Raw genomic sequence first — 17087 nt, 5'->3', positions numbered from 1 at the left:
CCAAAGTTTCTTAACCTTTTCCAGTTTGTGGTCGTTTCCCATGTTTTCTGTCCGGTTTGGATTTCGATGGGACTTGAAAGTAATATGTGTTTCCCTATGTCAGGTGACTAGCATGACGATAGGTATCCTAGTGGTGGGGCTGCCACCTTATGACAACTAGGCTTGCCTCATTTTTTTTTTTTTTAGTAGATAGTGGAAACTACAGTTTGAGAGGAAAGAGTCACCCCCTCGCCCTCAAGTTGCTCTAATAACACTGGGGGAAGGAGTAAGAAGTAAGAGAGAGGGAAAGAAGAGTAGAAGACCAGTCTCCAGATATGATATCATCATCATCATCATGCGTATCAAGGATTTAGGCCTAGCATGGCCTGTTCCAGCCTTAGAAGTCATCGTTTAAGAGGATGTCCTGGTTTTCTTTTTCCTAATGGCTTTTCAGAAAGTAGGAATGACAAAATATTTGCAGAACTTGATAAGTTAAAATGTACAACATGAGAAAGGTGTTGAGAATGACGTGAGCTTCATTCTCAATGAAGTTATGTGAATTTAGATATGTACAGCTGAAAATGAAACATAAATGGATAACAAATTTTTTTCCCACAGAATGGCCAGCACACCATCATGTTGCTGCTCCTGTATATTTTACTAGTTTTTTTGTTGTTGTTTTGTTTGTTTTCTTTTATTCTCTAATTTCAGTTTTTCCAAATTTTAGGTTGAAACCTTAACTTTAGTTTCTAAATCTGTAGTTCATTCCATTCATCATCTTGTTTACTGTTTATATTCATGTTTTATTTTTGGCTGTTCAATGTACATATCTAAATTCGTATAATTGAACTTCATTCGCTATGCCTTTCTCATGTTGTAGTTTCGACTAATCAAGTTCAGCTCCAAGTATCTTGTCATCTCTACTTTCTGATATTACACTATATGTTCTTTTAACTATTTTAAATTGTCTGAATTTTATATTAAATGAATTTTATATTTTATAAAATTATATTCTGGATAATCACGTGTTCTTCCAAAATGTTTTTTGACGTCTGGGGGTTTATTATGCATGGAAGGGCCAGATAACCATAAAGTTAATGTAGAGAAGTCAGTGAATTAGTACTCAAAATGACTGTCTCCCAGATCTTCAGTAAATGAATGCAATCATACTTGAGGTTGGGAGAGTGCTTCATAGCTGATTCTAAAAATTGTTTCTCAGACCTATTATGACTTCTATGTAATATCAGTGTCTTCTTCTATCTAATCATATATGATTAGATTGAAGAAGCATGTTCTGCCAATCCCATTTGCCATACAGATGATCATGGATGTAATTTTTTGTTTTTCAAGGGAGATATTAACTAATCTACCAGTCTGTCCAAATGTGCTAAACTACAGGTACAAGGAACTTTATGCAGTCCAGAATGTGCAAGAAGAAGTTGATCTTTAGGAAAATGGATCAAGGTAGCTAGTTGAATGAATGGTTTGATGAAAGTGGCACTTTGCATTTGCAGAGAACTTGGGGATATTTTTTCTAATGTATCTTTAATATACAAGATGGGAGTAGATGAGTGTTAGTTGCATGCAGTATTTTATCTGTTTTATAGGAGTTATAGCCAATGACAATAACTCCTATAAAGATTGTGAAGGCACCTGAGCTCAGTTTCAAGGCTGTGTTATTTGAACAAATAACTTTGGCTTTGTAAGTCAGTATTTTGAAGATGCCATACTTGGGAAGGGTAGTGGTACAATTGCTTATGTAAACATCTTCCTACTTGAGTGGGTTTTCTGTAAATGGAGAAGGATAATTCACCATTGGGAAGTTTTGTCACTAGTGTATCTAGAAATGGAAGACAATTGTTACTTTCTGTGGTCAAGTTTATTTTAGGACGTGTTAAAAATGTAACCAGTATATCTGGACGACCATGAGGCCAAATAGCAAACACATCATGAACATAATATAGCTAAACTATTTGTTTTAGTTTGTTGTGTTAAGTCAATAAATGTAATTTTCCTCTTCTGGCATTGTTTATACCATGAAGCACTATTATTAATTCTGGGTTTGTTTTGAGGAAAATATATTCACAATTAAGGTAGATAACAGATGGCTGTATTTAGATAACCAGTATCCTTTAATAACTATATATAAAATTTAATATATGCGAATATTTTTGTTTTATTCAAAAACAAGCATTACTTTTCAGTCCGTGTTTTCTGTTTATTTTATTTTAGTCATGTGCAAATTGAAGTTGTTTGCCGAGTAAATAACATACCTGCTCTCCAACCCAAAGGCCATGGGGTCGAATCCCATAGGCATGGATGTATGTAAAACCTTGGATAGCTTGTATAGTTCTTTGAGTTTATAAGGCTTGTCTTTTAAAAATTAAAAAAAAAAAAATTAGTATTCTTCTGTTTTTATTAGGTCTAATGGCCTGTTACGGAGCTGTCCTAAACCCTTCCAAACCATACCTGTCCCGAGGATAAGGTGGTTAGCCCTATGCTTCCCTGTGTGTCCTATGTCTGTAGATGTGTGTTCGTGTGGCCGATTTGCCTGTTCTGGAGGGTGAAAATCCTGAGTTTCCAGGTGAAAAAAACCCTACCTCTGTATAAGACCGGCTAACTCAGCTTTAGTCGAAAGGTTCATCACATCACTGACAGGAATCAAACCCAGGTCTTTCCGACCAAAGGGCTTCGTCTGTACCAACTGAGCTATGGAGGCTCGTAAATTACATATTGTCATCCCCAGTAAAACCAGAATTGATAACACATGTATGGAAGAAAACTGTATCATCTTTTTTTTCCTTTGCTTATAAGAGGTAGCATTATTAGTATAATTAGGTATGGATCTGAAATGCTTTTCTTTTTAACTGAAAGAATACTATGGGAACTTCAAATCATAATAATAATTGAACAGTGCTATGTTATTTTATTTAATTTGCTTAACTCATTCAGCTTCAGCCACTAATTAAAGAAAATAATATTTTTAAGTACAGTTGATTGTCAAACTATTGCAATATAGTACATATGTTCATCAAGATCACAGAAATTAAAAGATTCAAGAATTCTTTTGATATTGTCATAAAAGGGATGAAGTCTTGGCAGTCATTGCATGACTGATAAAAACCAAGCACAAATTATTCCTGTTAATTTGAAATCCAAACTATGTAGAAAAACGCATTATCAGTTCTGTTTTTGAAAAGAATAGCAGAAATCAAATTAAATCACACTAATTTTTAATGTGATTCATTTTGTGAAGCTGTTTTGTTTCTGAGGTAAGCATTTGTTTCAAACATGGTTTAGATGCTTAGTTTTGCTATTATATATATATATATATATATATATATATATACACACACACACACACACATACCATATTTGCCTGCGTATAAGACACTTTTTTTCTTTGAAAATAGGTCGTCTTATACGTTTATACTGAATTTATTACTTTCATTTCTGGAAATTTTCTCTGTTCCGAGTTACGCGATTTCTTTCTTGTGGTGTGTGAGAGCATTCCAGTTATGCAGAGTTCAGTGGATGCGCATACGCTGTCATCGATGATCACAGCTGTTAAATCACAGATCTGCCATTAAATTTTCTCTAAATTTCTTGGCAAATTATGGCTGAAAAATGTCAGCATTGCTACAATATTGCATACAAGCTACGTGTGATTGCGTATGATAAAGAACATGGAAACAGGGCTGCATAGAGGCATTTCTGGCCACCTCCAACTGAGAAAATAACTTGGCGAAATCAGGAAGAGGATCTAAAAAAAAGCAACTCACAGTAAACATAACCTGCGAAGTGGAACTGCAAAATGGCCAGAACTTAAGGCAGAACTGAATACTTGGATTTTAGACCACAGAAAAGCGGGACTTTCAGTGTCTACAAAAATAATTATTCATCAAGTGAAAGCAATAACCACTAACAGAGGGGGTTGGCAACTTTACTGGATCAACATCATGGTGTTCAAGATTCATGAAGAGAAACCAGCTATGTATGCGGACTAAAACAAAAATATCACAAAAGATGGCAGCTGAATGTGAAGAAAAAATTATTGAATTTCGTCGATTTGTCATTAATGCAAGGAAACGAGAAAATTTTGAACTTGCGTAAATAGGAAACATTGACGAGGTTAATAAACTCAAGGAGGTCTAACTAGTCAACTTCAACCTTTAGATGTCTGTATTAATAAACCATTTAAGGGATTTATGAAGGAGAAGTGGAACAGTTGGATGCAGTCTTCAGATTTTGAGGTTATGCCATCAGGAAGAAGCCTAGCGTTTTGCAAGTTTGTGAGTGGGTCAAAGCTTCATGGGATGCTGTGAAAACTGAGACAGTGGTTAAATCATTTAAGAAGTGTGGCATTATTAATGCACTGGATGGTACAGAGGAAAATTTGTTGTATGAAGACTCGGTTTCAAGTGTCTCTTCATTTAGCTCTGGAGATGAATTTCTGGGTTTTGACGAAGAAGATCTTTCCTAGTTAGATTAGGTATTTGTTGAAAGTATACCTACTTATTACTTTATATTTGAAATACTGTAAATTCATTATAATATTCAGTGATAAAGTTTTTTTCCTCAAAAATGTGTACAGAAAAGGGGGATTCGTCTTATACGCCTGCAAATACGGTGTATTTTAACTTGGACTTTTTTTGTTCTCTCTGCATAGCCATATAACTTTTTTGAAATTACAATGTTGATAAATATTTTGAGATTAGTGATAAATGATAAATGCATTTTGTAAAATTGTCTGCACTATTTTATGAATCTAGCGGCATATCTATTGTTTCTGAAAAAAACGACTACAGTAGCTATAGGCAGAGCTGTGAATGGTTGCCAGTCACTTCAGGGTTTTTGTTTTACTGCTACTCTGCACAGATGTTTGAATCTCACTGCGTATTTCATATAAACATTTTGTAGGTAGTGGAAAAAATATTTATACTTTGAAAATAATTTGGAAAAAAAATTATAAAAGAATTAACAGTTGAACGAGTTGAATAATCTCACAAAACTTTGATTTGTGCAATGATTTTATCATTGTATTATTTCAGTGTAAGTGGTTCATCTGTGGGAAACTGCTTACTCCGATCACTGTTTTTTGAATCCAAGGATGAAGTTTATTGTGTGAGAAAGAACTTAAAAAACTTTGAAAACAGATCATGTTAATTAATGAATAATGCAGTTAGCAACAAAAACAAAGTCAAATCATCATACATCTAGTATTCAAATAGTTTGCTATGATGTTGCTACTGTTGAAAATGTAGAATTATCAACACATTAGCGCACAAGAAGAATATTTAATACATTGCCAGATATTTCAGTTTGAAAATAACAAACTATCATCAGTGGCTTGACAGGAAATAGTCTTTTACAAAGTAGACTACAAACATTTGATCATTCAAAATTTTAATTCAAAATTGAGCCGTGTGATGTTACATCGCTAATCAAGATATCATTTCACTGAAGAAATGTAAACATAATTTAAGCGCCTCTATAGCGCAATTGGAAGAACGACAGTATGTTCTCCCTTCGATTGGAAAAGGCCTAAGTTCGATTCTTGTCATGACGAGAGGAATCTTTATATGGACGTTTTCAGTCGAAGGTGAGTTAGCCGATCTCATACGGAGGTAGCAGAGTTTTTCCTCCCAGAAACTCGGGTTTTTCATCCTGAGTTTCCAGGAGAAATACAGAAGGAAGAGAATACAGACAAATCGACCCTTCAGAACACATGCAATTTACAGACAAAAAAAATACTAACTGTGGTGGTGGTAGTAGTGGCCAGTAGATGGCGCTGATGTTGATGATTGGTGGTAGATGTGGAGATGGAGAGTTGTACAATAGGTGTCCTCCCGCGATGAGTCTTCGGACTCCTTGGAGGTGTCACGAATAATAATAATAATAATAAGAGTGCAGAAGTAAATTACATGTATAAGTTCACAATGGTATACAAAAAACTTAATTTATAAAATCATATTAAAGATATTATTAGACAGATGTAGTATCTAGAAGGTATTAAAATAAATAAATAAATATATATATATATATATATTAACGTGCTATTCGCATCAAACTTTCCCATATTTTTGACAAGGATATGCAGTTATTTCGGTTCAAGTTAGGATGTTGAAGTAAGGCTTCAGCACTCTTTGAATAGGTTCAAATTTATTTCGGTATCTGTGTAGAAGGCGAGTATTAGACCAAAGAAAGTTGTAGTTTGTCTCTATTCCATGTTGTGCCAATCCAGACTTATCAGATTTGTTGTGAAGAATATAAGAATGATGTTTTTGTATTCTTATTTCTATAGAGCATCCGGTTTGTCCAAAGTAAGAAAGATGGCAGTCACGTGGAACTTGGTATACGCCAGGAAGAGACATAATAGAGCATTTATCTTTAGACGATGGGAAATAGGTGGATATTTTACTGATAGGAATATAAGTAGCTGTTAGATCATATTTCTTCAGAATTCTTGAAATTGGTTCTGAAATTCTGGATATATATGGGATTGGAACTCAACGTACAGATTCTTTTTTTTTTTTTTTTTTTTTTTTTTTTTTTTTTTTTTTTTTTTGGCTTGTAGGATTCAAAACAGATGTGTGGTCCTTTCAGAGAAACCATTTAACTTTATGTATGTTTGATAGTAGAAAGTTCTTTCTGTAACTGCTGGGGAATTGAACAATTAGTTCTAGCTCATCGAATTAATTGATGGTGAGTGGAAGAGAAGGATGTCTAAAAAGGATAATTTGTTATCTTTTTCAATTTCCATGGTGAACTTGATACGAGGGTGTAAAATATTGATTTTGGCTAAAAAGGGAGGTAAGGAATCTCTGTTGTGAGGCCACATTGCAAAAATGTCGTCTATATATCTAACCCAGAATGGAGGTTGTGGGTATATAGATGAAAAAAGGATGTCTTCTAAATGCTCCAAATAAAAGTTGGCTAGAGCAGGGGAAAGTGGACTTCCCATGGCAGTTCCTTCTGTTTGCTTGTAGAATTTGTTTTAACACATGAAATATCCCGAGTGCATTATGAATCTGAATAATTTTACGATATCTTTTGGGAAGGTGTCAGTAAGTAATTCTAAAATCTCTTGGAGAGGTACATTGTGAATAGTGATTCTACATTGAAGCTCACCATAAGATCATTAGGTTGTAAGGAGACATTTTTTATTTTATTTAAAAAATCTGAAGTGTTTTTCAAAAAAGAGCGAGATTTGTCTATATGGCTGGAACTCCTGGTGTGTGTGTGTGTGTGTGTGTGTGTGTGTGTGTGTGTGTGTGTGTGTGTGTGTGTGCTTGACGTATACACATTTAATGTAGGCATTAAATGCTGTCAGTTTTTGCAGATTTGCAGCCTTTCAAAACCCTCAGTTTTTTAAAAAGCTAAAAATCACAGGGGATCAAATCTGGAGAAAAAGATGGTTCTGTTTTGTGTATCGGTTTCATGGCTAGAAATCTGATATTTAATGTACCTGTTCATCTCCCTCATCATTTTGTTCATCAACAAAAATAGATGAACCTATTTTTGTTGTCCAGATCATCTGTCAATATTTTCCTCATGGTTTTACTATCTACATAACTTTTTTACCATCATTTTTCTTGAATGTCATTTGGATTAAACATATGTCCACAATCTTTCAATATTTCCATAAGTTATCAGTTTTCAGTCAATAACTTCTTCCACCCATATTTTCACATCTTCCAGTCTTTAAACTGCTACATCACTTAAAAACAACTCATCGTTTGTATTATTAAATATAAATAAACTTTTGATAATATCTTCATATTTTCACATGCATTTTTGTCTAACTTTACACTAAACTTGATATTGATTCATTGTTTTAAGCAGAAGTTATTCAGTTTTGTGATAGGACAAAAATATGCTCTCTTGCTATTAAAAAACTACTTTTCAGGAGCTGGCATGTTTGTTTTACCACTGCGGTATGAACAATTACAGATGTATTGGAATATGTCTATTACATAACAATGCTTAGGAACCTCACACTGAATAACTTCTGGGAACTTTATTGTCACATCTTGCATATAAATGGATAATGATGTGCAATTTTTGTTTCCAGGACACCTAAAAGCAGAATTTAAATTTAGCAGTAAATTTCTGTACTAAATTATTGATATTCTTAATTTTAATGGTTGTATGTATGCACCCTCATTAATCTAAACGTTTATTCCTTCCAGTGGACCTCGATCTAAACATTGTAGTGCATGTAACAAATGTGTGTCTGAATTTGATCATCATTGTAAATGGTTAAATAACTGTGTTGGAGGAAGAAATTATGGGTAAGGACTTTCTATAATTTTCTTTTCCATATGTAAAATTTCTAAACAAAAGTAAAAAATATAAAATTATATTTCAGTATATGTTAATTTATTAAAATATACTGAAAAGATAATCCTTACTGATATGTAACAGTATGGTGCATGCATTGATGTGTGGACAATGATATAATTATTATATCATTGCCCACACAACTTAGTTCAACAACTTTTGAAGATTGATATTTTTTATTCTGCTGTTTTCAAACTTTTTATATGGATCACTTGAGAGCTATCAATGTGCAATATATAGTATTAAAATAACCACTCATAGTCATATCAATCCCACTTTCTCATGGTGTGGAAGTCTGTTTTCACAAACAGTGCTCTGGCATATCTATTTGCTGCCACAGAATACCTTCTCTAGTTTGAAGAAATGCCATATTATGCCTCTAGATAATAATCTTTCATTGTGAAATGCCACCACTCACCTGGAGACCTGAAGTGGCTTGTTATGATATTTAATCTCCAGAGCAAGGGCCAGCTTCTGTTTCTTCCCTACCCTTCATAGATGTCAGTCATGCTATAGGAACTCACACCTTTCCCCATTTCAGGATACAACAAAATGGTTATGCAGGCAGATTGCTAGGTGGTATACACCAAACTAAATCTGGTAATAATGAATCTGAAGTTTTTCTGATGAGATAGTGATCAATCCTGCTGCCACTTACTCTGTCAATTTATGCATCAAGGGAGTCCAAGTATGGTGGCATGCATGGGAACTATCAGGGCCATGCTTGGACAACTTGTGTTCCCTCTGTGTGGATGGTACGTTTACAAGTTTTCTACATTCCACTGCATGCCCGTGTTCTTTATTTATCTTTCTCTCCCCTCCCTACATATAATGGACAGCTTAATGAAACATAGTTTTTTTCCTACAGATCACAAAAAAATCTCTCGCAAAACACACACACACCCCCCAAAAAAAAGCAACAATAACCCAATCAAAAAGACCATTAATATTTAATAATTCTTAAAAAAAAAAAAAAAAAAAAAGTTTTCAGATCCACTTTTATCAACATCCATGGTCCTATCACTACTTAGTCATTCAAAATCTGATTTATTATTATTCCTAACAGAATCTCAGGTGGCAACCACTGTCAACTTCAGGCACATCTCTTGGTAACTCAGACAGCAACAATCTCATCCAAGTTTCCTTCACACTGGAACAGGCTTCACCTAACACTTCTTATTGTCCTTTGGCATTACAAGGAAACCAAATGGGACAGTTTCCCTGACTTGTTCAATTCCATTCCATGGTCTGACTGCTGTGTTGCCTCCCCCCCCCCTAATCTGCCAGAAAGAAATCAGATGAATTCTGAATAACTTGGACATGAATGAGGTATCTGGTCCTGGCTCTGTCCCTTCCCTATTGTGCTGAAAACTTGTGCTTCTGAACTAACATCCACAATTAGCATTACCCTACTACATGAACAAGCCTTCATTCCAAAAAAGAAAGGGGGGGGGTAAAGTCAGTCAAAACTATTCTAATTGCTTCATCCAAATATTTCCCATTGTTAATTTGACATACTTTTAGTACTCAATTATTAGAGATTTCAGTGCCCTATGGTTGGATCTCTTTGCTGTACTTCAGGTGAGAGTAAGGAGAATCTTGTAAATTTTAATGCTGCCAAAACTCAGTTCCATCTAATTTCCTACAAGAAAGATCTCATGTCACTTCCCCCAACTTTCGATAATATCCAGATACCTAAACATGATCTTCTTGGATTGACTTACACCTCCAGCCTTTTCTAGCACTAACACGTGATAGCTTCTTCAGCTTCCAGAAACTCCGTGAACTTTTCTGCCTAAGACACTACTTTTCACTTGTACAGTTGCCAACACTGTATAAATCCCAAATCATCTCTAAGATTGCCTGCTTGATATACAGAAGTGAGCATTCTGGTTAATTGACAATCCCTCTCTCATGGATCTCTCTCTCACTCACTCACATGTTTAGGTTTTGCCTTATGCCTGTTCTTCACATAATCTGTGGACATTGCTCTGCTGGTTAGACGATTATTCTGTCTGCTTTTTTCCCCCAAACCTAAGACCAACTGTTATCAATCAACACCCATTTACAATCCAACTCTGCACTTACTGAACCAGCTGCCCTTTTTTTTTCTCTTTCATTCTATTAATCTTTGTTTTTTGGAACAACCTCATTCATTTTGTCTTCTCTGAAGACAACACAACCTTCACCTATTCAAAGAAACATATCAACTGATTCCTCCTTTTTGCTTATCCGTACATGATACTGATGTGCTATAGTTTTTGTGACCTGTCATGTGGCTCAAACATAAAGATGCTGGCACAGACAGAAACTTTTTCTTTCTTAATCAATCATCCACTTGGTTATAAATCTCATATTTAGATCATGATAGTCATATTAGGATTCAGTCTAATTTTTAATGGTTTCATGCAATGATTGAAATTTTTTCATCTGTATTGAACTGAGTATTGCAAACATTTTAAGATTCTAGTGTGAAAAAAAAAAAAAAATTCAGTGGAACAGAAGCAGTCAGTGCTCACAGTTAGAGCTGGGTACAGTTCTTTAGGAATTCATATTACCTACCAATTTTAAATGGTAATTTTAATTTTTTGTTATTACTGACATAAGAAATTATCACAAAACTTGACATAAAAGTTCATGCAAAAATAAATCGTATTTCTAAGTTGTCTTCATAAATGTGTGGCTCACTGATATAGTTTCAGTCATATCAACTGAAAAGAAACATCTAACAACATTTTTGACCTGTTCCTCTTATTATCGCTTCATACTTAAGAATGTCAAATCTTTTATTTGAGTAGTGACACTGAATTATATCTGTGCGACAACATTTATACATTGTACTGGATGTCATATATTTATATTGAATAAGCTGGGAAGTCATTATCAGAATCATGCAATTCAAGGTTGTGAATATGTTTCTCTCTCTCTATATATATATATAACCTAGTAAAAAGGTATGATATTGTAACAGATGCATTGTTTTGTTGCATGTACTGATCAATAAATTATTTATTTATTTTTATTTTATTTTATTTTTTTGTAATTGGAATTAATTTAGATTAATCAGAATGTATTTTTGATTATTTCTGCATTCCAAATAATTCCATTACCTAAAGTTTTTTTAAAAGATATGTATGCTTTTCATAGATTTTTGGAATGTTTAATCATGAATTCCAATAGTAATAATACTAAATTTTTAAATAATTGCTCCTTTCATTACTCCTTTGGTAGTGAAGTCGTGTAATAATAGGTAGTAGTTTGTAATTGAATTGAAGAAGGGGGGCGTGGTTTAATAGGTTTGGACTTGCCTTACATCAAGGAATATACTGTAATGCAAACTTGATCCTACTTACTTGTACTCAGATATCCCTGAATCTCTCATTTGTTTACAGATGAAACAGCCATTCATCAGTTGCATGCTTAAACACATCTGAATCTACCTTACATCTAGGAAATAGAATACAAACTCAGTTGTGTGCTCAGATATCCTTAAATCTCTCATTTGTTTAACAAGTGTGAACTGTTTTTTATTATGTGTGGGTGGTTTACAAGTGTTTAACAGCCACATTACTTTCTTGGTAAGACGACATACATTCATTACATTGAGTGTAAAATAAAGGACTAAGACAAAAGTGAGCTTCTCATTATTGTTACTTATCTTTCTCTTGTTTTCATATATGATGTAGAGGATGCAACTAACTAAAATAATTTAATGATTATTTCTTATATTTTAATTACTTAAGGATCAACTCTAGATAACTGAGAGGATTCCAGTGTCCATTCCTAACATTCTCATGGTGCATCTCCATTATTAGGTACCCACCCTGAATACTGAATGTGAATGAATGAGTATATTGAGACAAAAAATTTCAAAATTGGCTTAATTCACAAATATGATTATACACCATGATCAAATATTATGCCAACTGGAGTGTTGCCTGATTAAACAAAACCCTTCTCCATGATGTTCATCAAGATTCTCTGGAGAGGGTGAAATACAGATTGAACTAAAACAGGTGGAGTACTTTTAAATAATAACTATAAAATACTATATTCTGACAACAATGATTGTTGAAAAGAAAGAGTAGTTGTAGTATTCAACACTGAACATAAAGATAAATTTTTTGAATGGTGGACAATTTCAAGTAGTGTGGTGTGAGCATATTTCAGATTGGGAAAGTGGACAGTGAGATTTATTTTACCCACAGAAGGTTCTAGTAAGGAAGAAAGGGAGAATTTTTCTTGTCATTAGAAACAACAGCTGACAAAAACTGATCTGTTTGAAGACCTAAAGTGCAGAGTGGGAAATGAATTCTAGACTTTTTTTTATTTGTGAATATAAAAATGTTTTGAGAAGATTTGGAAAAAAAGTCAGTAGAAACACTATGTTTCGACGTGAAAATATGTATATTGAGAGAACAAGAAGTAATAATACTTATTGACAGTATAATTGTATATTTTCAAACTGGCACAGGAGATTTGAAATAGGAAGTGTTCACTATTCAGTTTAAGCAAGATAAAAATTATCATCAGATTGAAAAGGAACATATATAAAATAGTTGTAGAAAGAATCAGTCAAGCAACTTTCAGTGTAAAGTGTAGACTCGAACATAATTGAAAAAATTGGTTCAGGGTTATATTGTGAGTAGTTGTGTAGTTTGCCACTCATGTGAAATTAGTGGTTTTTATCTCTGTTTTATTGTTTTTTTTCTTAGAAAATTAGTGTTTTATAGTGTATTGGTGTAGATGTTTGTTTTTAGAGTATTTAGTGTCTTTATAATATTTATATTATGATATTTATTGTGATATTGTTGGCATGGCACCAATGCGACGAATAATGGTGGCAAAGACCACATTGTTGGGTGATTTGAATTTGTGGGATTTTATTCAGTGTAGTGTGAAATGTCTTTGTCAAAAAAATTAAAGAATATGTGGAAGGAAATTGAAACTAGAGAGAGAGAGAGAGAGTATGCATTAAGTGTTTCAAAAGTGTCTGTCTGTTAGATGACGAGAACACAGCAAATACTAACGGTAAGATGATGTCATTAATGTTGAACTGCTGCCATGGAAATAGAGGAGAACAAAATGGACATTTCGTTCTCCTCTATGGACGCTTAAATGTTATCCTTCATAGGACAAAGTGTGAAATTGAAAAATTGCAGAAGCAGCAAGAGATTAGTAGGGCTGAAAAGAGAATGAAGCAGGTGTCCTGAAGGAATAATAAAGCCCAACTGAACAAACAAGAAAAACAAGTAAAGGAGAAAATTATGTACAGAGACTCAATAATCAGGGGAGTACTTAATGAAAGTGTGACAAAATCGTGTTTTCTGGTGCAAAATTTCACGATATTAGCCGTGCAATCCAGATGCAAAAAGGTAAGTCAAAGGAAATGATTGTCTTGGTTGGTACAAATGATTTGAGTGGCAAAAAAGTATTCTATTAGGGAGAACGTAAAGAACAGTTGCTTGTGACCATCCCTATCAGAGGCAGCAGTGGGGGGGGATGTTGTTAAGGGTAGCTGAACAATGAATGGATACAGTCTTACTCGTATTCGGATCAGAAGGGTAGAATAAGAAACAGTCATGTGCTCTTAGAACTATGAAAATGAAGAGTAAATTACTCAGAAAAGTCACTGTACCAGTTATTAGTTGGTAATAAATTCATCTAGTTTTCCTGTTCGATACCATGCAAAATCAGGCTAGGAGCGATCACATGCACATCTGATCACTCAAGCTCTTTGTGTGTGTGTGTGTGTGTGTGTGTGTGATGTGCATTTATGCACATATTTTAAAATTAAGCATATGATGTATGAAATCTTTATGTTATGTTACTTATGTAAAATAATATTTTCATGATGTATATCAAAGAATAAATTTGTTTCTTCTTTTTTAGATTATTCATATTGTGTGTCACTTCTGCCCTTTTGGGTTGTTTAATGGTTTTTATATCCTCACTCATACTCGTTATTTCATATTTTGACATAGACAGTTGGTTGTATTCATCTGTTGAATGTAAGTTATATTTTGAAATTTTTATTAAACTTTTATTTCTTTGTTTATTATTATTAAAAAGAGAATTATATGTTACAAATTGTTCATTATAAAATCTATGAAAATGCATAAATTAATAATTATATTACTGAAATGAGATCAAGTATGGGGGGACTATTGTTGTTGATAGGCAGGATGAAGAAGCAACTACCTCATAGTAGCATTCATGAAAGGTACATACTTTTCTGAAGACCACACTTATACTAGACTTTTTCTTGCTTAAGTTGTATATTTTCTAGCTCTTGTTCTCACATGCTCTAGAGAAAAAAAAAATTTTTTGCTTATGTGACATTGCACAGAAACCCTACAAATCTCAAAAGAAGAAATTTTCCAGGTTAATAAAAAAAAAGGTAAAAACATGGCCTGATATAACCAAAAACTTATATCCGCATCACTGGGACTTGAAAAATATACACTTGTCTGTGACATGAAGAATTTTTTGTTGACAATCAAAAAAAAAAAGGTTTTGATTTATTTGTCAGTTTTATTTACATAAGACCAATTTTGTTTTATGTTATAAATAGTTTATAATATGTTTGCCTTACTCATTGCATCTATTGGAGAATGCTGGTCATTACAAATGAAGGTTTTGTTGATTATTGCTAATTTTGTTGTAATGGAATATGATAAATGAGAAGAGACTACACATGCACCAATTTTATCTTATAGAACTCTCATTTGCCATGAGGTAACTAGTTAATCATGATATGTCAACCTGAAATAGATGCACAGTGAAAAGTGATAATTAGCTTATTTCTTACCCAGTGATGGAATATGCAGAATTTGGCTGTTAATAGTGGATATTAAAATTTGAAAAGCTGAGAAATAAGTATTTATTTCCTGAAAAATATTTGTTATAACAAATATCCTAAACTAAATGTTCTTAGATTGTTTTCTAAGTTGCTGCTGGGTCATATGCCATCACTGGTCCTGTTCATTCAACAATGTTTCAGTGCCACTCAGAATTCAGAAACACTGATGTAGTTAATTATATGTTAAAGACCTAAGCTTTTATTTGATTGTGTGTTTTTATCACAGTGGAAGTTTTCAATGCTTGCTTATAATGGCAAAAAATAAATTGTTTGCTTATGGTTTTTATATCATCACTCATACTCGTTATTTCATATTTTGACATAGACAGTTGGTTGTATTCATCTGTAGAATGTAAGTTATATTTTGAAAATTTTATTAAACTTTTATTTCTTTGTTTATTGTTATTAAAAATAACAAATAATAAATAAATAGTATCACTCAATAAATGCATGCATTTTTTGTTCATATACTGATAAATACACTAATACATAAGTAATTAACATATTTGCTTCAATACTGGTTGTTGTTTATATACACATAGTTGTACAGAGTTAAAATTAGCCAAAAGCATTAACAAAATCTTACAAATTGATCAGATCCAGGAATAAACATGTGACTATGATATATTAGCAACTGTGGTAGAATACAGCCAGGCTCACATGTGACAGATGAGATGTTTGCCTGATGGGTGAACAGTACAAAATTTAATAATTTTAATGGAATATGTGTGCTAGATATATTTGAATAACTTACATGGCTTACACATATAACAAAAATTATATAGAATTTTATTGAATTTTTAAAAACTCCAATGTATTTCTCCAATGTAAAATTCCAATGTATTTCTCATCCTGCATTACATGAACATTGTCAGGGAGACAGACCATTAACTACATTCAAAACAGGAATCACAATAATGAGTCATAAGTCATGTGTATATTAGCTCATGTGTCGGTTGCAGCTGAGGTATATGGTTATATTATTAGAGTTCATAGGAACAATTGTAAAAAGCCGTGTAGATAAATAAATAAATTTAACACGTTGACTGCCACGGCAATTTTCAGGATTCAGGTCTCAAAAGCCAGTTTGATTTAATCATATCATATTATTCAAAACTCTAATTATAATGCATAGTAATCACCAAAAAAACATACAGAATGTTTTTTGAAAAAAAAAAGGGTCTCATGAGTTATCTCGTAGTTGGCATATGCAACAGAAAGTTTTCTTTGCAGTAGCCAACTATGAGTTAATTCATACTCAGACATGCTTCGACTTGTCATTGTTTTGCTAAAGCAGAGTTAGCGATATGTGCGTAAATTCGTCAGTAGTGAATCAAACTTAGTCGAGTATGTTACATTTACTTCTTTCCTGGGTATTTTGTTTTATAATTATTATTGTTTTTATAACCCCACAATATGGATAAGAAAAGACCAATGAATAAATTTTCTTTCATGTACGCCAGCCTTCATTTTTTGTTCTCTTCCCAGAAGCCAGCTATCCTTAGTTATGCTTATATACTACAAATATACTTGCAGCTGCCCGAAAAAGGCAAGTCCAGCAACTACGAGTTAATTCGTAGTCGGCCCTCTTGGCCAGATCGCCTACTATGAATTATCTCGTAGTTGGCAGTCAACATGTTAAATAAAATTTATAAAATTAAAAAAAAAAAAACATTATGAACAATTAAGAGTAATCACTTTCCCAAAACTTAGTGATTGGCATATAGTCTAGTGGTTAAGGTTTGATCAATTTTGTAGCATTCAAGGAAAAGATTGAACCTGCTGGAATGAAGAATCTTTGTATAGTTCCAGAGAAGTCTGTGCCTAGTGTCAGTAACATGAAAAGCAAAGCCAGACTTGTTGAATTGCAATATAGTCTTGATGTTCTTCAATTCTAATCAAG

The 17087-nt window shown here is 33.2% G+C and overlaps 1 protein-coding gene across 3 annotated transcripts in view; it reads left to right on the top strand.

Moving 5' to 3' along the window:
• Positions 1 to 17087, top strand: part of LOC150103230 (uncharacterized) — a 161710-nt gene that overhangs the window by 61185 nt on the left and 83438 nt on the right. For all 3 annotated transcript variants that reach the window (XM_090397597.1, XM_090397599.1, XM_090397598.1), the window contains 2 exons: positions 8172 to 8273; positions 14215 to 14333. In XM_090397597.1, coding sequence (XP_090253723.1) covers positions 8172 to 8273; positions 14215 to 14333 — 221 coding nt within the window. The remainder of the gene's footprint in view (positions 1 to 8171; positions 8274 to 14214; positions 14334 to 17087) is intronic.

Source organism: Typopeltis vanoorti, chromosome 9, assembly GCF_054136105.1.
Source record: "Typopeltis vanoorti isolate ZY-2024b chromosome 9, IOZ_Tvanoo_1.0, whole genome shotgun sequence".
NCBI lineage: Eukaryota > Metazoa > Arthropoda > Arachnida > Uropygi > Thelyphonidae > Typopeltis > Typopeltis vanoorti.
Note: the sequence above shows the minus strand (reverse complement) of the source record. Positions and strands in the feature narration are given on the sequence as shown.